Source organism: Muscardinus avellanarius (genome assembly GCF_963383645.1).
Source record: "Muscardinus avellanarius genome assembly, chromosome: 4".
NCBI classification, from domain to species: domain Eukaryota; kingdom Metazoa; phylum Chordata; class Mammalia; order Rodentia; family Gliridae; genus Muscardinus; species Muscardinus avellanarius.
This window is the reverse complement of record NC_137789.1, coordinates 130,060,646-130,085,901: the sequence shown is the minus strand read 5'-3', so window position 1 is coordinate 130,085,901 and position 25,256 is coordinate 130,060,646. Positions and strand designations below refer to the sequence as shown.

Genomic DNA, 25,256 nt, shown 5'->3' with positions numbered 1-25,256 from the left:
CCTTGGTATTGTCAGTCTCTTTAATTGTTACTATTTTTTTGTGGTACTGGGGATTGAACGCAGGATCACATACATGCTAGGCAAGTTGTTCTACCACTGCATTATATTTCCGGCTCTTTTTATTTTGTGGTACTGAGAATTGAACTCAAAGGCATTCTACCTCTGGGCTATACTCTCAGTCTTTTTATATTTTTTATTTGGAAACATGTCTTGCTTAGTTGCTGAGAGCCTCACCAAGTTACTGAGGCTGATTTTGAATCTGTGATCCTCCTGTCTCATCCTTCTAAGTACTGGGATTTCAGACGTGTACCACCATGCCCAGCTTTTATTTTGTATTTTGACAGGGTCTCACTAATTTGCCTGGGCTGACCTGAAACTTGTCTTCTTCCTGCCTCAGCCTCTGAGTTGGTGGGATTATAGGTGTGTACCACTGTGCTTGGTGGGAATTAATATATTCAGGATATGGACCCTTTTTTGATTATTTATATTGTAGGTATATTTTCTTGTCCTGCGATTAATGATGTCTTTTGATGAACGCAAGCTCTTATTTTAATGAAATTAAATGTATTAATTTTTTTTTTGTGGTACTGGGGGTGGAACCCAGGGGTTTTCTACCTCCGGGCTATACTCCCTTTTTAATATTTTTTTTATTTTGGAAGCAGGGTCTCACTAAGTTGCTGAGAACCTCACTAAGTAGCTGCGGCTGGCTTCAAACCTGCTCAATCCTCCTGTCTCAGCCTCCCAAGCGTGGGGATTACAGGCGTGTGCCACCACGCCTGGCTTAAATGTATTAATCTTAATGGCTAATATTATTTATTATTGTGGTAGTTTGGATTGAACTCAGGCATTCGACCTCTGGGATACATATCCAGCCCTATTTTATCTTAAACAAGGTCTTGCTAAAGTTACCACACACTAGCATAGAATCTGCAATTCTTCTGTCAGCCTTCTAAGTACTGGGCTTACAGGTGTGCACCAAGGGGGCCTAACTTTGTTTAATATTTTTTAGGTCTTATTTAACAATTATTTCCCTACCTGGAGTTCAAGAATATACTCTTCTTTGTTATCTTCTAGGAGGCCTATTGTTTTGCTGTTCACCTTTAGATCTGTAGTTCTCCTGGAATTGTTCTTTGTGTGTACTTTGAGATAAGTATCAATTTTCCCCTGTAGATAGAGATCCATCTGTCCCAGCGAAAAGGTCATACATTCCCACTGATTTGCATTACCACCTTTGTACTGAATTCAGTAGAGAAAGTAAAAGAAAGGAAGTAATAAAGATAAGGGCTGGCAGAAATTAATAAAATAAACAAACATACAGTAGGTTCAACAAAGTAAAAAGTTGGAATCTTGACAAAGCTAATAAAATAGATACTTATAACAATAAATATATGTATATATTTTTTGGTGGCACTGGGAATTGGACCCAGGGGCATTCTATGAGCTACCACCCGTCCTATTTTATTTTTATTTTGAAACAGGGTCTTACTAGGTTGATGAGTCTCTACTTGTTGAGGCTGTCCTTCAACTTGTGATCCTCCTGTCCTAGCCTCCCAGTACTGGGATTACAAGTGTGTACCACCACACCTGGCTCATAATTTTAAAAAAGAAAACAGATTGTATCAGGAACAAAGATTTGGAGGCCATTATTGTAGAACCTGTAGTCCTCTAAAAGATAAGAGAATATTATAAACAAGTTCATGCCAATAAAGTTGAAAAGTTTATGTGAAGCCGGGTGTGGTGGTGCACGCTTGTAATCCCAGCATTCGGGAGGTTGAAACCGGAGGATCACGGTTTGTGGACAGCCTCAGCTACTTAGTGAGGTCCTCCACAATTCATTGAGACCCTGTTTCGAAATATAGAATAAAAAATTGAGCAGGGGGTATAGCTCGGAGGTCGAATGCCTCTGGGTTCCATCCCCAGACCCACATACAAAAAAAAAAGTTTATGTGAAACACATAATTTCCTAGAAATATGCAACTTATGAATGTAAATAGAAGAAACATAACATGAATAGTTCTATAACTCCAAATTAAATATATAATTATTTATTACTTATTTATTTATTTATTATTTTTGTGGTACTGGGGATGGAACCTAGGGGCATTCTTTTATTTTTTTTGCGGGTCTGGAGGTGGAACCAAGGGGCATTTGACCTCCGAGCTACACCCTCTGCCCTATTTTTTTTATTCTTTATTTTGAAACTGGGTCTCACTGAGTTGCAGAGGGCCTGACTAAGTAGCTGATGCTGTCCGTGAATGTGATACTCCAGTCTCAGCCTCCCGAATGCTGGGGCTGTAAGCATGTGCCACCATGTCTGGCTTGATCAAGCATTTAAAAAACAAATAATACCAATCTCATGTAAACTTTTTCAGGAAATAGAAAAATAAGACATACTCCCCACCTAACTTTTGAATGTTCATGGAGGATCTAAAGAAAGAGATAGATCAAATTCAGCAATATATAAAGATAATAATACATCACAAGTGAGTTGGATTTTGAAATGCAAAGTTGACTTAATAGAAGACTAGTGTAATTTACCACACTAGCAAAATAAAGGAGAAAAATATATGGTCATCCAGTAGATATACAAAAGTTATTTGATAAAATTAAACACTGATTCAATTTTTTTGGTACTGTAGATTAAGCTCAAGGGTATCCTATCTCCGAGTTACACTCCCAGCCCCTCTATTTATTTTTACTTTTTGTGGCACCGGGTATTGAACCCAGAGACATTCTACCTCTGAGGTAAACCTCCAGCCCAATTTTACTTCTTATTTGGAAACAGAGTCTCACTAAGTTGCTTAGGGTCTTGCTAAGTTGTGGAGGCTGGCTTCCAACCTGCAATCCACCTGTCTCAGCCTCCCAGTTACTGGGATTACAAATGTGCACCACCATGCCCAGCTATTTTTATTTTGAAACATTATCTTGCTAAGTTGCTGAGGACCTCATTACTTGTTGAAGCTGGCCTTGAACCTGTAATCCCCTGTCTCAGCATCCCAAGTACTGGAATTACAGGCATGTGCCACCATGCCTAGCTGCCTTTTATTTTAAAGTTTTAAGTTTATTTGCTCATTTGTTTATTATGAATAATAATATGGTGTTTTTGGGAATTGAACCGAGGGTGTTATACCACTGAGTTAGGTCAGCATCCCCCCTTTTTTTGTGGTGCTGGCAATTGAACCCAGCAGCATTTAATTTCCGAGCTACACTCTTTACCCTATTTTATTTTTTATTTGGAAACAGGGTCTCACTAAGTTGTGGAGGGCCTCACTAAGTAGCAGAGGCTGTCCTCAAACCGGGATCCTCCTGTCTCAGTGTCCCAAGTACTGGGATTATAAGCATGCATTACCACACCCAGCACACCAGCCTTTTTTGTTTTTTATTTTGAGACAGGGTCTTGCTAAATTGCTTATCTTGGTTTTGAATTTGTGATTCTTCTGTTTTAGCCTCATACTAGCTGGGATTACAGGTGTGTGCCACCATACCTGGCTAATTTATTTATTTATTTATTTTTTAAGTGGTACTGGGGATTGAATCCAGGGGCAGTCTACCTCTGAGCTACACCTAGCCTTATTTATTTATTTATTTATTTATTTATTTATGGTACTGGGATGGAACCTAGGGGCATTCTACCTCTGAGCTATATCTAGCTTTATTTATTTATTTATTTATTTATTTATTTATTTATTTATTCTTTATCTTGAAACAGTGTCTCACTGAGTTGCAAAGGGCCTCACTAAGTAGCTGAGGCTGTCTGCGAACTTCAATCCTCCTGTCTCAGCCTCCCAAATGCTGGGATTACAAGTGTGTGCCACCATGCATGGCTTAGTTTTTGTTTTGAAACAAGATCTTATTAGGTTGCTGAGAGTCTTGCTAAAAGCTAAGGCTTTTCTTGAACCTGTAGTCTTCCTGTGTTGGCTTCCTAAGTACTGGGATTGCAAGTGTGTGCCACCATGCCTGCCTGATACTTTGTGTATGTGCGTGTGTGTGTATGTGTGTGTGTATGTGAGAGAGAGAGAGAGAGAGAGAGAGAGAGAGAGAGAGAGAGAGAGAGAAGAAGAAGAAGAAGAAGAAGAAGAAGAAGAAGAAGAAGAAGAAGAAGAAACAACAACTGTGGATGGAATCCCCCAGTCCTATTTTTTTTTTTTTTTTTTTTGTGTGTGTGTGTGATCCTGGGGATTGAACCCAGGGGCTTTCTACCTTTGAACCACACTCCTAACCTTATTTACTTTTATATTTTGATACAGGCTCTTGCTAAATTGCTGAGAGCCTCTTTAAGTTGCTGAGACTGGCCTCAAACCTGCTGTCCTCTTCTCTTAGTCTCCCAAATATTGGGATTACAGGCAAGTGCCACCAGGCTCTGCTAATTTATTCTTTTATTTATTTTTTTATGGTACTGGAATTTGAACCCAGGGGCATCCTGCCACCAAGCTACATCCCAGCCCCATTTTTTAAATTCTTTATTTTGAAACAGGGTCCCATTAAGTTGCAGAGAGCCTCACTAAGTAGCTGAGGCTGTCTACAAACTACAATTATCCTGTCTCAGCCTCCCAAATACTGAGATTACAAGTATGTGTCACCAGGCCTGGCTGCTAATTTATTATTAAATACTGTGTCAGGGTATGGCTATATTTCAGTGGTAGAGCACTTTCCTGGCATTTGTGGCTCCCTTGCTTGAATTTTGGCACTGAAAAATATTAGTGTTCTAGAGTCCATAAAGTTTGACTTTTCATATTTAGATCTTTATTCTTTTTTTTTTTTTTTTTTGGTGGTACTGGGGCTCCTGGAAGCCCTTCTTCCTCCGGGCTACACTCCCAGACCTATTTTATATTTTTGAAACAGGGTCTCTTACGCCAGCACGGCTGGCTTCGAACCTGCGCGATCCTCCTGTTTCCGCCTCCCAAGCACGGGGATTACAAGCGTGCGCCACCACGCCCGGCCTTTAGATCTTTATTCTGCATGGAATTTATATTTTGTGTATGATGTGAGGTAGGGATCATCCCCCCCTCCTATGTAAAACTATTTTAATCCTGTTACATTATGTGATTGTTTTATTTATTACAACTTTTAGTGGTGATGGGCATTTGCTGTTGAGTTCCATCTGTGTCTGGATAAATACTATTAATTGGTCCGGTATTTTTTATTTCTGATTGGTCCCTACTTGCAGAAGAGTGCTCAGAGTTATATAATAAGTACTGCCTTTCAGGCCTCATAATGTGTCCTTGTGTCCTCTAACATGTCTGGAATTTGTGTAGGCTATGCTGGGGCAGGGGAAGGCGCATTTCTTTGTCATACAAACAAGGAGAAAGCTTTTTTTCCTGTCCCTTCGATTTACCAATGCCTCATCAGAAGCTTTCAGCATTTATGTAAGAAATTTACTTATTTTTCCTGTACTTGAGTAAACTTAAAAGTTTGTTTTAAAATATCTTAGAGTAGGAAGTTGTTTTTGCTTTAATATAGTGTTTTTTTCTTTAGTTCTAGAAATCTCCTAAATTCTTAAACATTTCCTTGATATTCTTAACTTTGTTGTGGTATTATGTATTCTTTAGAATGAGATCAGTGGGCATTATGATACGGAAATTAAAAAAAACCCTCCATCTATCTTTCTTTCTTTCTTTCTTTCTTTCTTTCTTTCTTTCTTTCTTTCTTTCTTTCTTTCTTTCTTTCGTGTGTGGGTCTGGGGATGGAACTCAGGGGCATTCAACCTCCGAGCTATACCTCCTGCCCTATATTTTATTCTTTATTTGAAACTGGATCTCAGAGTTGCAGAGGGCCTCACTAAGTAACTGAGGCTGTCTGCGAACCCCGATCCTTCTGTCTCAGTCTCCCAAATGCTGGAATTACAAGCGTGCGCCACCACGCCTGGCCATTTAAAAAAAAAATTTATTTCCATCTCTTATATATTATCTTACCAGATACTGTACTTATAAAAAGTGAGGAAGAAGTTTAAAAGAAAAAATAATTTAGCTTACAGAAAAATTAAGGTTTAGAAAACAGATTACAGTAAATTAACATTGAAGGGAAAGAGGGGGTCAGATAAAACAGGAAAAGAAACGATTGTTTATGTGTTAGGACTTCCACGGTGTCTTTTTTCTGGTATTCTTTACAAATAGCTAGTAGCAGCTTTGACCCTGTTTGGTATTGGTAGGGTGCAGTTTCAGGGTCAGTGGCCAGGTAGGAAAAGTTCTGTTGAGAATATAGCTAGGGCTTTGTGTTTCTTTCTTACTGTGTATTTGATACAGGGTAGTGCCAGAGGGTCAGCTGTAATAGAAGTTTTAGAATCTTACTGCGTCATGCTCTGGACATTCAAAAAGGTCTGTAGGTTTTATATATATGTATGTCTCTATTTCAGGACCACAATGGATGGGGTTTGCAATTTATATAACTAATTTGATCTAAAATCAGTTATTCAGAATTAAAAGAGATGTGAATTCCATAAAATGATTAGGCTTGATAAATGGTATGTTTTTTTTGTGCTAACACATTTCATGATGTATGTATGTATGTATGTATGTATGTATTTTGTGGTACTGGGGATGGAACACAGGGGCATTCTACCTCCGAGCTACACCCGCTAGTCCTATTTTTTATTCTTTATTTTGCAACAGGGTCTTACTGAGTTGCAAAGGGCCTCACTAAATAGTAGCTGAGGCTGTCCTTGAACTGCAGTCCTCTCACTAGTTTGATGAGAGTCTCAGTGCTTGCCGAGGCTGTCCTCACTTCTGTGATCCTCTTGTCTCAGCCTTCCAAATACTAGGATCACAAGCATGTACCACTATGCCTGGCCTGTTTTATGATTTTCTGATCTCAGTAGAATGGTGATTTCTCATTGGCAGTGATTATAAATAATAGTTCTATGCTGACTGTCGTTTCTTGCCTGAAATAAACAAGCATTAAAACAAGGATTTATGGCGAGTATGGTGGCATACTCCTGAAATCCCAGTACTTGGGAGGCTGAGACAAGAGGATCACAGGTTCAAAGCCAGCCTTGGCAATTTAGCTAGGCCCTTAGCAGCCTAGTGAGACCCTGTTTCAGAATAAGAAATATAATTGGGCTGAGGTTATAGTTTGAAGGTAGAATGCCTCTGGGGTCAATCCTCAGTACCACAAAAACCAACCAAACAAAACATAAGCAAGGGTCTTTTTTTAAAAAAGGCTCTTATCAGCTAGGTATAGTGGCTCATACCTGCAATGGCAGTGGCTCTGGAGGGTGAAGCTAGAAGACCACAAGTTCTACTTCAGCCTGGGCAACTTATGAGATCCTGTCTCAAAATAAAAATATAAAAATATATATTTTATATATAATAAAAAGCTGGGTGTGGTGGCACATGCTTGTAATGCCAGTACTTGGGAGGCTGAGACAGGAGGATCTCAGTTTTGCAGCCAGCCTTAGCTACTTAGTGAGCCCCTCCACAACTTAGTGAGACCCTGCTTCAAAATAAAGAATAAAAGAAAATAGGGCTGTAGGTATAGCTCAGAGGAAGAATGCCCCTGGGTTCAATCCCTAGTACTGTAATGAGGAAAGAAAGGAAGGAAGGGAGGGAGGAAGGAAGGAAGAAAGGGAGGGAAAAGGTCTGGGAGTATAGTAATGTTTCAATCCCCAGAATTGCAAACAAAAACAACAACCCCAACAAAATGCTGTCAAAGGTTTATGATGAAGTTGCTTCTGATTCTAATTGACTTCTAGTGCAATCATCTTTAAGTTTTTACAGGGAACATAACCTAGTATGTAGAGAGGTTGACGAGACAAGAATTGTGCCTTTCTTAAATGACTTTTTGACTTATGAACACAATTTATAGTTTTAATTTTTTTCTTTACTAGGAATTGAACTCTAGAACACCCTATCACTGAGATAGATCCCCAGTCTTTTTTATTTTGCAATAGGGTCTAAGTTACTGACTTGTGATCTTTTGCCTTTTATAGGCATGTGTCACTGTGCCCTGCCATAGTGATTTCTCATAGTACATTATCATTTTATTTTATTTTATTTTATTCTATTTTGGTGGTACTGGGGGTGGAACCCAGAGGCTTTCTACCTCCGGGCTATACTCCCAGACCTATTTTATACTTTATTTGGAAACAGGGTCTCACTAAGTTGCTGAGAGCCTCACTAAGTACCTGAGGCTGGCTTCGAACCTGTGTGGTCCTCCTGTTTCAGCCTCCCAAGCGCGGGAATTACAGGTGTGTGCCACCACGCCTGGCTGTACATTATCATTTTAGAAAAGAGAGAATCTAAAAGCCGGCGTGGTGGCGCACCCTTGTAATCCCCGCGCTTGGGAGGCAGAGACAGGAGGATCGCGCAGGTTTGAAGCCAGCCATGCTGGCTTAAGAGACCCTGTTTCTAAATTAAAATATAAACATAGGTCTGGGAATGTAGCCCGGAGGCAGAAGGGCTTCCAGAAACCCCAGTACCACCAAAAAAAAAAAAAAAAAAAAAAAAAAAAGAAAAAAGAAAGAATCTAGTAGTTACCAGCTAAAAATTTAGGCTATTGATTAAAATTATGTTAAATTTTTTCAAGGAAGTAGAGATGAACTTAGAAGTTTACCCATGCTATGTTTTCATTATACTGTTATTAAAAATTATTCATGTAAGCTGGGCGTGGTGGAGCACGCTTGTAATCCCAGCATTGGGAGGCTGAAACAAGGAGGATCGGGGTTCACAGCCAGCCTCAGCTACTTAGTGAGGCCCTTTGCAACTCAGTGGAACCCTGTTTCAAAGTAAAGAATAAAATTAGGGATGGGTGTAGTTCAGAGGTAGAATGCCCTTGGGTTCCATTCCCAGTACTGCCCAAAAAAAAATTATCCATGTATTGTTGGCAAAGCCTGTTGTTGATGAGTTATATCTACTACTTAGAGGGCCAGTGCTGGAATGGTGCCTTGGTGCCCACGGTGCAGAGGGCAGCATTTGTGATTGCATTTATTGTAGAAATGTTTATACGAGTCATGTGAATTTATCTTTGACTGAAAGATGATAACTTATCCTTTTTGACTTGTGTTTTATCTATTCATTGATTATATAACAGACGACTGCTTATATAACAAGGATTAAGCCATTAGAGTTTTTTAATGATGAGTACAAACAACAATGTGCCCAATATAAGAGATGAATTAAGAAACTGGGTGTGGTGGCTCTGGCCTGTAATACCAAGCACTTGGGAGGCTGAGACAGGAGGATCAGGATTTGAGGCCAGTCTGGTGTGGTGGCACATGCTTGTAATCCCAGCATTCCAGAGACTGTGACCAGAGGATCGCGGTTCAGAGACAGCCTCAGCTACTTAGTGAGGCCCTTTGCAACTCAGTGAGACCCTGTTTCAAAATAAAGAATAAAAAATAGGGTTGCAGGTGTAGCTCAGAGGTAGAATGCCCCTGGGTTCCAACCCTAGTACTGCAAAGAAAAAAAAAATTTGAGGCCAGCCTCAGTAATTTTAGCAATAGCCTCATCAACTGAGCAAGACCCTGTTTTAAAATAAAAGATAAAATGGAATCATAGGTGTAGTTCGGAAGTAGAATGCCACTGAGTTCAATTCCCATGACAAAAAAGAAAAAAAATATTGGAGATGACTACACTCTATTCCTTTTTACTTTTTATTTTGAGACGGTCTTACTAATTTGCCCAGGCTAGCTTTCAACCTGTAGTCCTCCTGCTTCAGCCTCCTAAATATCTTGAATTTCAGGTGTGTGCTACCACACTTATCTAATAATATAGTTCCTAAATGAGTCAATACTCTAGTTAAACTAATAATACTCTTCCTAAAAGAGTTCTAGTAGTTAGGCATTGGGAAACAAAGAACAGAGAAGAAAATATTTCTGAGACTTGAAGGAGCTTTGACAGGAGGATAGTCAAATGTAACATGGGAGTGGAAAATCAGATGAGTTGAGTGATCCTAGAGGAGAACCTTTCTTTGCAAGGGAAGACTGAGATGATGAATGGGTCCGCATCAGAATTGAAACATTTTAAATAAATCTGTGCCAGGGATGTTTCAGTGGTAGAGCTCATGCCAAAAGTGTTTGAGGCTCTAGGTTTAAGTGTTGTATTGCTAAAGAAATAAATAAATCTTATTTGTGGATCTGGGCAAAACTAATTAGTGTTTATTTTATTACCTGTGAGTGTCTTCTATTCTGTAAAGCTTTTTGGTTATGAGGAACACATTTAGAGGGCAGTTGGCTTAATTAGAGGGAGCCAACTTGTAAGAAAACCTTTGCTTGTGTGTAGGCTAGGCACAAAAAACATATATAAAGATGGTCTCCACAAAGATTCCTGATTTTTTTTTTTTTCTTTCAGTGATGCCATCTGCAGTTTTGTCATCTGCAGTGATTCTTCCCTTCGAGGTCAGCCCATTATCTTCAATCCTGACTTTTTTGTGGAGAAACTCCGACATGAAAAACCTGAGGTGTTCACTGAGTTGGTGGTCAGCAATATCACAAGGCTTATCGATTTACCTGGAACCGAATTGGCTCAGCTGATGGGGGAAGTGGACCTTAAGTTGCCTGGAGGGGCTGGCCCAGCATCAGGATTCTTCCGGTCTCTAATGTCTCTCAAGCGAAAGGGTAGGAGATGTGTCTGTGAAGGGTGGGCAGGTCTCAGCAGCTCCCTGGCCTTTAGTCTTGTTTTTTCCTTACTTTTTTTTTTTTTTTATGTCATACTAGGGATTGAACCCGGGGCATTTTGCCTCTGAGCCACACACACCCTGGCCCTATTTCATATTTCATTCATTTTTTTTTTTTCCAGTACTGGGGGTGGAAACCAGGAGCATTTTATCTCCGAGCAACATCCCCAGCCCTATTTTATTTATTTATTTATTTATTTATTTATTTATTTATTTATTTATTTATTTATTTATTGTGGTACTGGGGGTAGAACCCAGGGGCTTTTCTACCTCTAGGCTATACTCCCAGACCTAGTTTATACTTTATTTGGAAATAGGGCCTCACTCAGTTGCTGAGAGCCTCACTAAGTAGCTGAGGCTGGCTTCGAAACTGTGCAATCCTCCAGTCTCAGTCTCCCAAGCGCTGGGATTATAAGTGTGCACCACAACCCCGGGCTCTATTTTTTATTTTGAAACAGGGTCTCACTGAGTTGCAAAGAGCCTCACTAAGTAGCTGAGGCTGTCCGTGAACCTGGATCCTCCTGTCTCAGCCTCCCAAATGCTGGGATTATAAGCGTACACCACCACGTCCGGCTTTCATTCCTTATTTTGAAACAGCGTCTCACTAAGTACAGAGGGCCTCACTAAGGCCGTGAACCTGCAATCCTCTTATTTCAGCCTTCCACGTCCTGGGATTACAAGTGTGCACCACCATGCCCAGCTGTCTTAACATTTTTTGAGATGGGGTCTTACTGTGTTGTGTAGGTTGGCCTCAGCTGTTGGTCTCAAGTGAGCCTCTTGCCTTAGCCTCTTGAGTGCAGGGAGCACTGGTGCCACTGCACACGGCCTTCCCTGGGTTTCCTGGCTAACCTTTGACATTCACTGAGGAGCTGTGGTTACCTGAAGTTTGATTGGTCATTTTTCTTTATAAGCAGTAGAACCTTAAGTACTAGTGATAAAAGTGAAAAAAGTCTATTAAAGAAACAAAGCAAAAATATTCAGTCCCAAGATGACATAATTTGTTTAGGTAGTTATCAGGGCTGTCTGTGAACTGCGATCCTCCCATCTCAGCCTCCCAAATGCTGGGATTACAAACATGCGCCACCATGCCTGGCTAAAATAATAATATTTAATTTTTCATTTTTTTTGTGGTACTGGGGATTGAACCCAGGGTTTGGCATTTACCTTTGAGCTACACCCCCAGCCCTACTTTATTTTTATTTATTTATTTTTTTGGGGGGTGTTGGAAATCGAACCTAGGGGCATTCTACCTCTGAGCTACACCCAGCCCAATTTTTTTATTCTTTATTTTGAAACAGGATCTTACTAAGTTGCAGAGGGCCTCACTAAGTAGCTGAGGCTGGCCGCAAACCCAGATCCTCCTGTTTCAGCCGCCCAAGTACTGGGATTACAAGCACGTGCCACCATGCCCAGCCAGATCAATTTTTTTATTTATTTGGAAACAGGGTCTTGCTATGTTGATGAGAGTTTCACTACTTGCTGAGGCGGTCCTTAAACCAGCGATCATCCTGTCTCAACTTCTCAAATACTAGGATTATAAGCATGCATCACCTTGCCTGGCTCAGTTTTCTTTTCCTTTTGAGATGATGTTTTTTCTGTGTTGCCCAGGCATTCTTGAACTCTGGGCTCAAGTGGTCTCTCTGCTTTAGCCTGCTTAGTAGCTGGGACTCAAGAAGTATGTCACTGTGCCCAATTAAAAATGACACTTAAAAAACAACAATAAAATCACATAGCTGGAGAGGACAGTAAAGAATGCCTGCAAGCTGGGCGTGGTGGCGCACGCTTGTAATACCAGCATTTGGGAGGCTGAGACTGGAGGATCCAGACAGCCTCAGCTACTTAGTGAGGCCCTTTGCAACTTAGTGAGACCTTGTTTCAAATTAAAGAATAAAAAATAGGGCAGGGGGTGTAGCTCGGAGGCCAAAAGTCCCTGGGTTCCATCCTCAGACCCGCAAAAAAAAAAAAAAAAAAAAGAAAACCTGTACATTTTTTCTTTTATTATAGTAGTTCTCAGATGTTTTCATTCCATGGAACTTTGATAAGGCAGATAACTAACTTCCAGATCACCCAAAAAAGCCTTTTCAGGAAATAAGGAAATTATAACACTCCTTTTGATAACATATTAAAGAGGTCCAATTTTATTTTATTAAACATAAGGAAATCATTAAGGTAGAAAAAATGTTTATGCATTGACAGATCAAGTTCTATACCAACTATATCAGTTCTTGTGAATAATTTGTCATGCTTGGACAATCATAGCTCACTTTTTTGGGGTGTGGTACTGGGAATTGAACCCAGGGGCAGTCACATGAATTTCTGAGCTACACCCCATATTTATTCATTTATTTATTTATTTATTTATTTATTTATTTATTTATTTATTTATTTATTGTGGCACTGGGGATAGAACCGAAGGGCCTTCTACCTCCAGGCTATATTCCTAGACCTATTTTAGATTTTTATTTGGAAACAGGGTCACACTGAGGTACAGAGAATCTCACTAAGTGCTGAGGCTGGCTTTAAACCCATGCGATCCTCCTTTCTCAGCCTCTTAAGTACTGGGATTACAAGTGTGCACCACCATACTCGGCCTCTTTTTATGTTTTTGTTTTGAAGTGATCTCACTATGTTTCTGAGGCTGTGATTGAACCTGTGATCCTCCTGTTTCAGCTTTCCAGGTACTGGGATTACAGGTGTGTGCCACCGTGCCTGGCTCATAGCTCACTGTTTTTGTTTGTTTTTAAATTAAATAGTAACATGCTAGGTATTGTTACTTAAGTAAGAAAATGGTCTTTGCCTCCAGAGAATCTATAATCTAATACTGAACTTGGAGAGGGTTGGTTCAGAGTTATTCTGATTACATTTTCTGGTGCATTTCTAGTGCTAAGGTTTTTGTGTACTGACCTGGTAAAAACAATATCTGTTGAACTATAAAATATAATGCTAGAATAGTGGGTTGTCCGTCGTCCCCCCCCCCCCCCCCCGGTACTGGGGATGGAACCCAGGGACATTCTATTCCTGAGCCCTATTTTTTATTCTTTTTTTGAAACAGGGTCTCACTGAGTTGCAAAGGTCTTTACTAAGTAGCTGAAGCTGTCCGTGAACCCCGATCCTTCTGTCTCAGCCTCCCTAATGCTGGGATTACAAGCATGTGCCACCATGCCCAGCTGCTAGAATTTTTATTTTTTTATTTTTTGGAATTGGGGATTGAACTCAGAGGAATTCTACCGCTGAGCTACATCCCCAGCCCTATATTTTATATTTTATTTCGAATAGGGTTTCACTGAGTTGCAAAGGGCCTCACTTAGTATTAATTGAGGCTGTCCTTGAATTGTAGTCCTCCTGTCTCAGCCTCTCAAATGCTGGATTACAAGTGTATGCCACCATGCCCGGCTTAGAATGGTTTTAAATAAGGTGATTTTGTACTTTTGCCTGAAATATGGCTTTATCCTATAATCATTTTACAGAAAAAGGAGTGGTATTTGGATCCCCGTTGACAGAGGAAGGCATTGCCCAGATATACCAACTGATTGAATATCTGCACAAAAGTAAGACTATATGAAGTTTTATTGTCCTTTGTTTATTGAAGAATTGTCAGTTTTCCATTCAGAGCTATCTTCCTTTAGTTAGTAGGTGCCAACTAACCATCAATAAATGGACTACCAGTAGTAATTAACCTCAAGAGGCAGTTTTTAAATATATTTCCTGGCCGGGCGTGGTGGCGCACGCTTGTAATCCCCGCGCTTGGGAGGCAGACACAGGAGGATCCTGCAGGTTCGAAGCTAGCACGCTGGCTTAAGAGACCCTGTTTCCAAAAATAAAAAAGTATAAAATAGGTCCAGGAATGTAGACCAGAAGTAGAAGGGCTTCCAGGAACCCCAGTACCACCAAAAAAAAAAAAAAAAAAAAAAAATATATATATATATATATATATATATATATATATATATATGCACACACACACACACACACACACACACACACACATATTTCCTTTTAAGCTTCATCTCATGTATTGATTTGCCAAATATTCTCAAAGTTGTATATAAATTACATAGTGTCTATGATAATAAATTTACTCCCTAAGTCAGACATTTCTTCTGCAAGAATTCATTGTCACTAAAGAATCATGACACTTATTCAGAGGATCATGATCCTTTTTTTTCTTCTTTTCTTTTTCCTGGTACTAGGGGTAGAACCCAGGGACTTTTCTACCTCTGGGCTATACTCCCAGACCTATTTTATACATTATTTGGAAATAGGGTCTCACTGAGTTGCTGAGAGCCTAACTAAGTAGCTGAGGCTGGCTTTGAACCTGCGTAATCCTCCTGTCTCAGCCTCCCAAATTCTGGGATTACAGACATACACCACCACACCCAGCATCATGATCCTTTTCATCTCTAGAATTCTATGATTAACATACACTTTTCACTTAATTTTCTTTACTTTTTTTATTTTTTTGGTGGTACTGGGATTCCTGGAAACCCTTCTACCTCCGGGCTACACTCCCAGACATATTTTTATATTTTTATTTGGAAACAGGGTCTCCTAAGCCAGCGAGGCTGATTCGAACCTGCACGATCCTCCTGTCTCCGCCTCCAAAGAGATGGGATTACAAGCTTGCGCCACCACACCCCGCTACTTTTTTTTTTTAATGCCATACTGGGGATTGAAACAAGGGCCTTGCACTTGCTAGGCAAGTGCTGTACCGCTGAGCTCTGTCCCCAGCCCTACATTTCATTTTTCAGTAGTCTTGCTGGTCTTTATTCTAAGTGCTTTACACAGTTGAGTATACTGAAATGTGTAAATTTTTTTTAAGTACTAGAGATGGAACCCAGGGGCATTCTATTTCCGAGCTATACGCCCAGCCCTATTTTTTATTCTTTATTTTGAAACTGTCTCACTGGGTTGCAAAGGGCCTCTCTAAGTAGCTGAGGCTGTCTGGGAACCACGATCCTCCTGTCTCAGCCTCCCAAATGCTGGATTACAAGAGTGTGCCACCATGCCTGGCCTTCTATGTTTTGATTAACTAAAAATATCTCCATGATAAATTCAGCCTAGACACTTATACTGTGTGAGACATTGTGCTAGGAGCTAGAGCACAGGTTGCAAACTGCAGCTTAAGGGTCTGAGTCATCTACTCTTATATTTTGTTTGTTGGCAAAGGAGTATGTTAAAAATAAAATTAGTTATCAGTGGTTTTAAGTGGAGAGAGTCCAGGGTTCCAGCGTCTGTGGATGGTAGGACGATCTGACATCCTTGAGCTCAGCTGTCACTGGGACACAATCAGTTGGAGCCAAGGGATGTGTTCTCCAGTTTGTTATGGTTCCTATTCATTCTTTTACTTTTCCCTGCTGAACCTGTAGGCATGTGGACTAGGACTCTTAAATATGGGGTTATATAAAGGATAAAATCATGGTGAAATCATGGATGTACTTCTTTCAGACCAAACACAAGGTTTATTCTCCCCATCCCCTTAACTTATCTCCTTAGATAAACTTAGAATGTAGTTGGAAAGAAAGAATAGTTAAGCTGAGATGACCATAAGCTTTGGTGAATCTCCTAAACTGAAAGGTGATTTGACATGTTAAGAGTTTTAATTTTTGAAATAATGCAGAGACCCTAGATTTATTCTGCACTGAGGAAACAGTTAACAGGAGCAACAAATTTCTACAGATGAGCTTGGCCCCTCCAAAGTCCAGGAAGGGCAAGGGGAAAGGATCTTCAGGTTTTTCTTTCCACTTATTTTTCAGACTTTTCTGACCACTGAATAGGTTAAGTTCAGTCTCCAGATGTACCTTAGGAGGTTGGCTGATCCCTCAGAGGAACATTTTACAGTTTGGGTGACCTCCAGGATCTTAGGGATGTTCTGTCTCTTGAGGAATCCAGTAGGTTCTAACTTCTCGGAAAAAAAGGCCAAACTCTCTTTTAGAGCTTTGTAAAGGGTATGTTAAGTGAACGTAATGTTTAGGCTACATATATTAATCATACCTTCTCTGTGTGCTTTCTTTTTGCCTGTCCTGTTTCCTTCCATGCTAAGCAGACTTGAGAATAGAAGGTTTGTTTAGAGTACCAGGCAATAGTGTGCGACAGCAGATTTTGAGGGATGCTCTCAATAATGGAACAGAAATTGACTTGGAATCGGGGGAGTTTCATTCAAATGATGTTGCCACTTTGCTGAAGATGTTTCTAGGAGAGTTACCGGAGCCCCTGTTGACACATAAGCATTTCCACGTGCACCTCAAAATTGCTGGTAAGTATAAGAAGTGAGAAGGAGATGTCAGTACTTCTCTTTCCATTGAGTAAAGACCTTTAGGGTTTTCTATGGCTTGCAACCCATAGCAAAACCTCTGTTGATATTGGTGGAAATATATTGCTAGGATTTTCTGGGCACTTCCAATTATTAGTGAGTGAAGTTTGACTTAAATTTTTTTTTAATTAAATAAGCTTCCTACTAAGTACGAAATTAATTTGATTTCCCAAGGCAGCTTTACTGTAAAGAAAAAATCCACATTAACCAGCCAAAATGAGTATTTTATTTAATAGCTAGAATTTTCTACAGAGTTTCCACTAAGAAGTTGCCATGAAGGTTTATCACAGATTGATTTATACATAAGGTTATAGGAATTGGCCCCTCAGGTTGATAACTCTTGAATGAACTAATAAAGTAAGTTCCTACTAAGGTAAGGAACTCTGATAATAAGAGTGGGACATGCCTGTAATCCCAGTACTTGGGAGGCTGAAACAGGAAAATCTCTGGTTTGAAAACAGCCTCAGCTGTTCTCAGAAAGTAGTGAGACTTTCATTAGCATAATGAGACCCTGTTTCAAAATAATAAAATAGGGCCAGGAGTCTAGCTCAGAGGTAGTGTGCCCCTGGGTTCAATCTCCAGTACTATAAAATAAATAAATTAATTAAAAATATAAAAGCACTTTTAATAGCAATCTAGAGGAATAACTACTACTAGAATGTTATATAATTTTATAATTAATTTGAGGAGAAATAAAGTTAAGAGTGTCAAAAAAAGATTTAGAAAATAGATACATTTTTTTTTTTTTTTGGTGGTACTGGGGTTCCTGGAAGCCCTTCTACCTCCAGACCTATTTTTTAATATTTTTATTTGGAAACAGGGTCTCTTAAGCAGAGGTCTAACCTGCATGATCCTCCTGTCTCCGCCTCCCAAGCACGGGATTACAAGCGTGTGCCACCACGCCCGGCACAGATAAATTCTTTTTATGTGTTAAGATGAAGGATGATTGCTTTATTTGTTTTCCTGTTAACATTTAGTGCACTTTTGAAATCTTCCACTTCACTGCCCTGTGATTCACTGTTTCTTGAGAACATTTAGGTGTGGCACAGTTGCAGCATTTGATATGCTTTGCTGATACCTGGAAATAATTTTTGTTTTCAGTTTCATATTAACAGGATACGTTTACTAGATACAGTACCTGCCCTTTTTTTTTTTTTTTTTTTTGTGGTACTGGGGATGGCCTCTAGAAGCATTCGACCTTTGAGCTACAACCCTAGCCCTATTTTTAATCTTTATTTTGAAACAGGGTCTCACTGAGTTTCAAAGGGCCTCACTAAGTAGTAGCTGAGGCTGTCCGCGAACTTGGATCCTTCAGTCTCAGCCTCCCAAATGCTGGGATTACAAGCGTGCGCCACCACACCCTTTACTTGCCTTTTCTAAATCTGAAATTTTTAGGTTAAACAGAATAAATAAAATACTGACATCATTTCCTGATCTATTTGACTCACCTAAATGGTTATTAGTACTCTTTGAAGTTCTGCTTATCCAGGGTACTGTTTTTATTGGCAACCTGTGTAGCCTGTTAGGGAAGAAACTGGTTCTGTCTCCATGAGGAGCAGTTTGGAGCCATCATGTTGTCAGGGTATAATTCACTCTGCTTCTTCTTTTAGCCATAAAATATCCAAGTGGGGAAAAGTGGAGGGATGGCATTATAAAGGTATTTGTGGTCATGTTTTCATTTCTCTTTGGTATATTCCTAAGGAGAGAATTGCTGGAACATATGTTAACTCTCACTTTTTGAGGTACTGCCCAAATATTTTCCAAAGTGCTTATATCATTTTACATTCCCACCAACAATGTAGGAGGTTTAATTTTCTCTTTGCCAGCAGTCATTGTAGTCATCCCTGTGGGTGTGTAAGTGATATCTCATTATGGTTTTGATTTACATTTTCTTGATAGCTAATGAAACTGAGTATGCAAATGCCTATTTGCCATTTGTATCTTTTTTTCTTTTCTTTGAAGGAATTCTATTCAAATCCTTTCACTTTTTTTCTTTGTGGTGCTGGAGATCAAACTCAGGGCCTCGCACATACTAGGCGAAGACTCTTGCTGAGCTATGACCATATCCCTCCTTGCTACAGTTTTTTTTTTTTTTTTTTTTTTTTTGGTGGTACTGGGGTTCCTGGAAGCCCTTCTACCTCCGGGCTACACTCCCAGACCTATTTTTACATTTTTATTTGGAAACAGGATCTCCTAAGCCAGTGCACGTGGCTGGCTTCGAACCTGCGGGATCATCCTGTCTCTGCCTCCCAAGTGCGGGGATTACAAGCGTGCGCCACCACACCCGGCCTTTCTACAGTTTTTAATTGGGTTATTCTTCAATTTTTGACTTTTTTTGTGGTACTGGACTTAGAAACCAAGTGCCTTCTACCTTGGGTTATACCCTCAGCCCAATTTATTTTTTATTTGGAAACGGTCTAAGTTACTGAGAGCCTCACTACTTGCTGAGGCTGACTTCGAACCTGTGAATCCCCTCATCTCAGCCTCCCAAGTACTGGGATTACAGGCATGCACCACCATGCCTGACTAATTGTTGACTTATATTAACATTTTTTTTGGTTTTGCTGTAAGGTGTGTGTGTGTGTGTGTGTGTGTGTGTGTGTGTGTGGTGATGGGAATTGAATCCAAAGCCTTGTACATATTAGGGTGCTTATAATTTTTGAATTTTGCTTATACTTGATTCTTTTTTCCCCTTTCTTTGGTGGGTGTTGAGGGGCAGTGATAGCAATAATTTTCTTGCTGATATTTTCTCCCTCCTTTCTAATAATTTCTCTTGTTCTCAAGATTTGATGCAGTTTGATGATAAAGGAAACAAGACCAATATACCAGACAAGGAGCGGCAAATTGAGGCTCTTCAGTTGCTCTTCCTAATACTTCCTCCACCCAATCGAAACTTGCTGAAGTTATTACTTGATCTCCTGTACCAGACAGCAAAGAAACAGGACAAGAATAAGATGTCTGCCTATAACCTTGCCCTTATGTTTGCACCCCATGTTCTGTGGCCAAAAAATGTGAGTGTTGAGGGGAAGAGTAAAGACTGCTTGGTCTTCTCAGGCTGGACCTTATCTGGTGGCTGTTCCCTGGTGAGCTTATCAAGGGTCCAAGGTCTAGTTCGGCTTTATGAGGTTAGGAACTTACTTTATTAGTTCATTCAAGAGTTATCAACCTGAGGGGGCCAATTCCTATAACCTTACTTATAAATCAATCTGTGACAAGCCTTCATGGCAGCTTCTTAGTGGAAACTAGAAAATTCTAGCTATTAAATAAAATATTCATTTTGGCTGGTTAATGTGGATTTTTTTCTTTACAGTAAAGTTGCCTTGGGAAATCAAATTAATTTCTGAAGAATATGATATAAATTTAGAATAGAGTTGTGTGATTTTTTTTGGTACTAGGGATGGAACCCTGAGTCATTCTACCTCTGAGCTACACTCCCAGCCCTATTTTGTTTTTAAAAAATTTTTTTAATTTTGAAACAGGGTCTCACTGAGTTGCAAAGGGCCTCATTAAGTAGCTGAGGCTGTCTGTGAACCACGATCCTCCAATCTCAGCCTCCCGAATGCTGGGATGACAAGCATGCTCCACCACGCCCGGCTCTGTGTGATCTTATTGGATAATGTCACCAAGCTTTATATGAGATGACACCTAGAGCAATTTTACCTTGTCTGAGCTTTTCTATTTTTCATAGTTGCCTTGGTTAGCTGAATGTACTTCTTATTTCTGAAACCATGGCCTTCTTGGTGACTTAAATAGAAAATAAATTGTCTAAAGTCTTTTAAACAACTGTTTCACTTGGAGGTACCCAGTTCATACTCCTGTCCAGTCATAATATATGTTTTACTGTATAATGGAACTGTAAGCCAAGATTCCTGGGTTAGAAGCTACAAACTTACATTGCTAGATCGTTTACCCTTGCTATACTTAGGCTTTTCCTCCATAAGCTGGACATAATGTAAACTGAACATAACCATAGCTTTGCCACTTACAAGGTTGTTGGAGACAATAGAAGCACATATAGTGAATTATAAAATATTTTTCAGATTACAGGAAGATATCCGGGCGTGGTGGTGCACGCTTGTAATCCCCGCGCTTGGGAGGCAGAGACAGGAGGATGGCGCAGGTTCGAAGCCAGCTGCGTGCGCTGGCTTAGGAGACCCTGTTTCCAAATAAAAAATGTAAAAATAGGTCTGGGAGTGTAGCCCGGAGGTAGAGGGCTTCCAGGAACCCCAGTACCACCACCACCACCAAAAAAAAAAAAAAAAAAAAAAAAAAAGATTACAGGAAGATAAAATAAAGGAGAGAGGTTATATGGGGGACATTATACTTGACAAGGAACTAGAAACAAAATATTAGAAAGTTTTGGGCTAGGAATAGCTTCTGGGGTAGGTCAGGGAGGAGAAGACACACCAACTAAGTCCAAGCTGAGGAGATCAATTCTCATGATGCAGGATTTTAGAACCAGTTAGGTAAGGCTATGGAAAAGGGGCGAGTGGACTGTGGCTATACAAGAAGTAGGTAAGGGGTCCTGGGAAGAGCAAACAGATCAAATAACAGATACATGTTGAGGATGCAGGCTTTCGTATGGCAGAAGTGCCGAAGTACTTAAGAAGAGAGGCAGGAGAAATAAGAGAATGGATCAATGATAATTCTACTGTACTTTTAAGAAACGGAAGTCACCTTTGGTATCATTAGTGACAGTTCTCCTTTGTCTTGGAGAAACTCCAGTTTCTCTGAAGAGACACTGTCCTTGAGGCTAGTACAGATTATGTTCTTCCTGTTTATTTTGAACCCTAGGCTAGATTTTCTTTAGCAACTGCTTACATGTCAAATTCTCAAGCAGAATTAGGAAATGATTGGTTCTCAAGGATTTTCTGGTCACTTCAGGGACATATGGTTGTTCTAGATTATGCCATGTCCAGTGGAAATCTGCTCAAACAAAAAGCTTTTCCAGAATCAAATGTTTTATTTATAGGTACTTTTTGTGTGTGTGTGGCAGTGGGGATTAAACCCAGGGCATTTTACTTCCAAGCTATACCTCCAGCCCTGTTTTATTCTTTATTTTGAAACAGGGTCTCCCTTAGTTTCAGAGGGTCTCACTAAGTACCTGAGGCTGGCTGTGAACCTGCGATCCTCCTGTATCAGCCTCCCAAGTACTGGGATTACTAGTATGCTCCACCATGTCTAGCTAGGTACTTTTGATAGGGATAGAAATGATGATACAGTTGAAAGAATCAGCATATTGATAAGTAGTACTTCCCAGCTTTTAATGCTCTTTTCCTCTGAATAGGTGACTGCAAATGACCTTCAGGAAAATATTACAAAGTTAAACAACGGGATGGCTTTTATGATCAAACACTCCCAGAAACTTTTTAAGGTAGGTATAGGATGGCATTTGGTTGGTAACAGGAGAAGGAAGATGGAGCAAAAATATAAAGAAAAATGGTTTCCTTCATAAGAAAGGAGACTGGGATTATAAACCAGAATGGGCGGTGGCAAATCCCTTCCAGCGTGGGAGAACTCTGGGTGATTGGCTCCACTCTCAGAGTCATTCTGAGTTTTCACAAGCGGCCGCACATGCTGGCAGCTGAATTTTCAGGATCAACAGTTCCCTTTCATTTTTTCTTCTTTGTCCTTTTAGTCAAGTAGGCGGTGTTTCTGCCAACATGATTTCCTCAGGAACTTTGTGGGTCTTCTGTGGACTTCAGTGGAGTTCATCCCATTAGACAAAAGCCACACATACAAATTGTTTGAAGATAAATCCTCTACATTGGTCTCATGCTGAGGATCTGGGAGGCGCGCTCTTACTTTCCTGAAAGGGCCCTTTGTGTGACTGAGTACCTTGACCTTTTCATGTTTCTAAGGTTTTAGCAAAAGGTTGTACAGTAATATCTGTGGCCTTTAGAGTATACCTACTTGATACTAAATCTCTTAATTTTAGTATCTTTTATCTGGAGAGGCCAATTCCAAGAGCATTCATTTCTGGTTTCTTTTTTTCCTATGGTAAAATGCTTATAAAATTTACCATATTTATAAATTTACCATCTTAATTTTTTTTTTAAGAAAGGTGTCTTTTTTTTTTTCAGGTCTGGGGATGGAACCCAGGGGCATTCAACCTCTGAGCTATAGCCCCTGCCCTATTTTTTATTCTTTATTTTGAAACGGGGTCTCATTGAGTTGTAGAGGGCCTCATTAAGTAGCTGAGGCTGTCCGCGAACGGCAGTCCTCCAGTCTCAGCCTCCCAAATGCTGGGATTACAAGCATGCGCCACCATGCCCAGCCTAAGAAAGGGGTCTTACTGTGTGGTTCAGGCTTATCTCAAATTCCTGGGTTCAAGTGGTCCTCTTGCCTCAACCTCCTGAGTAGCTACAGGCATGAGTCACTGTACCTCACTCTATCAATTTACCTGGGAACAGTGTACGTATCATAGGATTCTATCTCATAGTAAATAATAAATTCTTTATTTTATTTATTTATTTATTTTTGCAGTACTGGGGATGGAACCCAGGAGCATTCTACCTCTCAGCTACACCCCAGTCCTATTTTTTATTCTTTTATTTTGAAACAGGGTCTCACTAAGTTGCAGGGGGCCTCACTAAGTAGCTGAGGCTGTTCCTGAACCTGCGATCCTCTTGTCTCAGCCTCCCAAGTACCAGAATTACAGGCATGCACCACCATGCCTGGCTTAAATGTTATTTTATTTTATTTGTGGGTCTGGGATGGAACTCAGAGGCATTTGACCTCCGAGCTACAGCCCCTGCTCTATTTTTTGTTCTTTATTTTGAAACCGGGTCTCACTGAGTTGCAGAGAGCCTCACTAAGTAGCTGAGGCTATCCACCAACCGTGATCCTTTGGTCTCAGCCTCTCGAATGCTGGGATTACAAGCGTGTGCCACCATGCCCGGTTTAAATGTTATTTTATATACAATGATTCTAAAGTGTTATCTTACAGTTTATAGGAATTTGGGTATTATTATTATTATTATTATTATTATTATTATTATTATTATTATTTTGTCAAATACAAACGTTGCTACTAATGTGTCTTTTTTTTTTCCTGGCTCACTTGAGCGCATACATTTCTTTTCTTTTTTTTTGTGGTTCTGTGGATGGAACCCAGGGGCCTTCTACCTCCCGGCTACACTCCCAGCCCTATTTTCTATTTTATTTGGAAACAGGGTCTCACTAAGTTGCTGAGAGCCTCACTAAGTAGCTGAGGCTGGCTTCAAACCTGCATGATCCTCCTGTCTCAGCCTCCCAAGCGCGGGGATTACAAGCGTGCGCCACCATGCCTAGCTTACATTTCATATTTTATTTTTAAAATAGCAACATGACATTGCTGTCTTCTTACAGTTTTCTTGTCAGATTTGTTGAGTTTTTTTTTTTTTTTAATGCCTCCAGCCTGATTTTATTTTATTTTATTTTATTTTGTAGTACTGGGGCTGGACCCCAAGGGCATTCTACCTCTACACCTTAAGCCCTATTTTTTTTTTTTTATTCTTTTTTGTTTTCAAAAAGGTCTTACTAAGTTGAGGAGGGTCCCACTAAGTAGCTGAGGCTATCCGTGAATTTGATCCTTTTGCCTCAGCCTCCCAAGTACTGGGATTACAAGCGAGTGCTACTATGCCTGGCTTATTTCTTTATTTGGAAACAGGTCTCACATGGTTGCTGAGATCCAAGGCTAACTTTGAACCTATGATCCTTCACAAGTACTGGAATTACGAGTGTGTGCTATCACACCCAGCTTATTGAAGTATTTATTCAGTGGCAAGAGAAAGGATGCTGTGTAATATGACATTTTGGACAATCTTTGGCTTCCCCAAAGTAATCTATAAGTCACAATTTAGAGGACCACTGTTTTTTCTTTTTGTTTTTCGTGTGTGTGTGTGTGTGTGTGTGTGTGTGTGTGTGTGTGTGTGTGGTCTGAAAGAATTTTAGGTCCTACTAACCACTTGTTTCTGGGTTTTTTCTTGCTTAGGCTCCTGCCTACATTCGGGAATGTGCTAGATTGCATTATTTGGGATCCAGAACCCAAGTTTCAAAGGTAAGGATAGGAAATTGCTCTTAATCCAAATAAGGAGAGAGGATTAGTGGAGTTGTTTTTTTTTTTAAAAGCATGACATCAAAGTAAAGCCACTTAAAATAAAGTTTTTTGTTTTGTTTTTTTGTTTTTGTGGTACTGGGAATGGAACCCAGGGGCATTCTACCTCTGAGCTATATACCCAACCAGATTTTTTATTCTTTATTTTGAAACAGGGTCTCACTGAGTTACACAGGGCCTCACTAAGTAGCTGAGGCTGTCTTTGAACCACGATCCTCCTGTCTCAGCCTTCCAAATGCT

General features: G+C 40.0%; 1 protein-coding gene across 1 annotated transcript in view; it reads left to right on the top strand.

The window, feature by feature from the left end:
• ARHGAP19 (Rho GTPase activating protein 19) overlaps positions 1-25,256 on the top strand; it is a gene marked incomplete at both ends in the record, with an annotated part of 46,425 nt that overhangs the window by 5,702 nt on the left and 15,467 nt on the right. The window contains 6 exons of the mRNA XM_080694597.1: positions 10,284-10,549; positions 14,076-14,156; positions 16,652-16,861; positions 19,703-19,929; positions 22,206-22,292; positions 24,894-24,959. Of these exons, the coding sequence (XP_080550723.1) occupies positions 10,284-10,549; positions 14,076-14,156; positions 16,652-16,861; positions 19,703-19,929; positions 22,206-22,292; positions 24,894-24,959 (937 nt within the window). The remainder of the gene's footprint in view (positions 1-10,283; positions 10,550-14,075; positions 14,157-16,651; positions 16,862-19,702; positions 19,930-22,205; positions 22,293-24,893; positions 24,960-25,256) is intronic.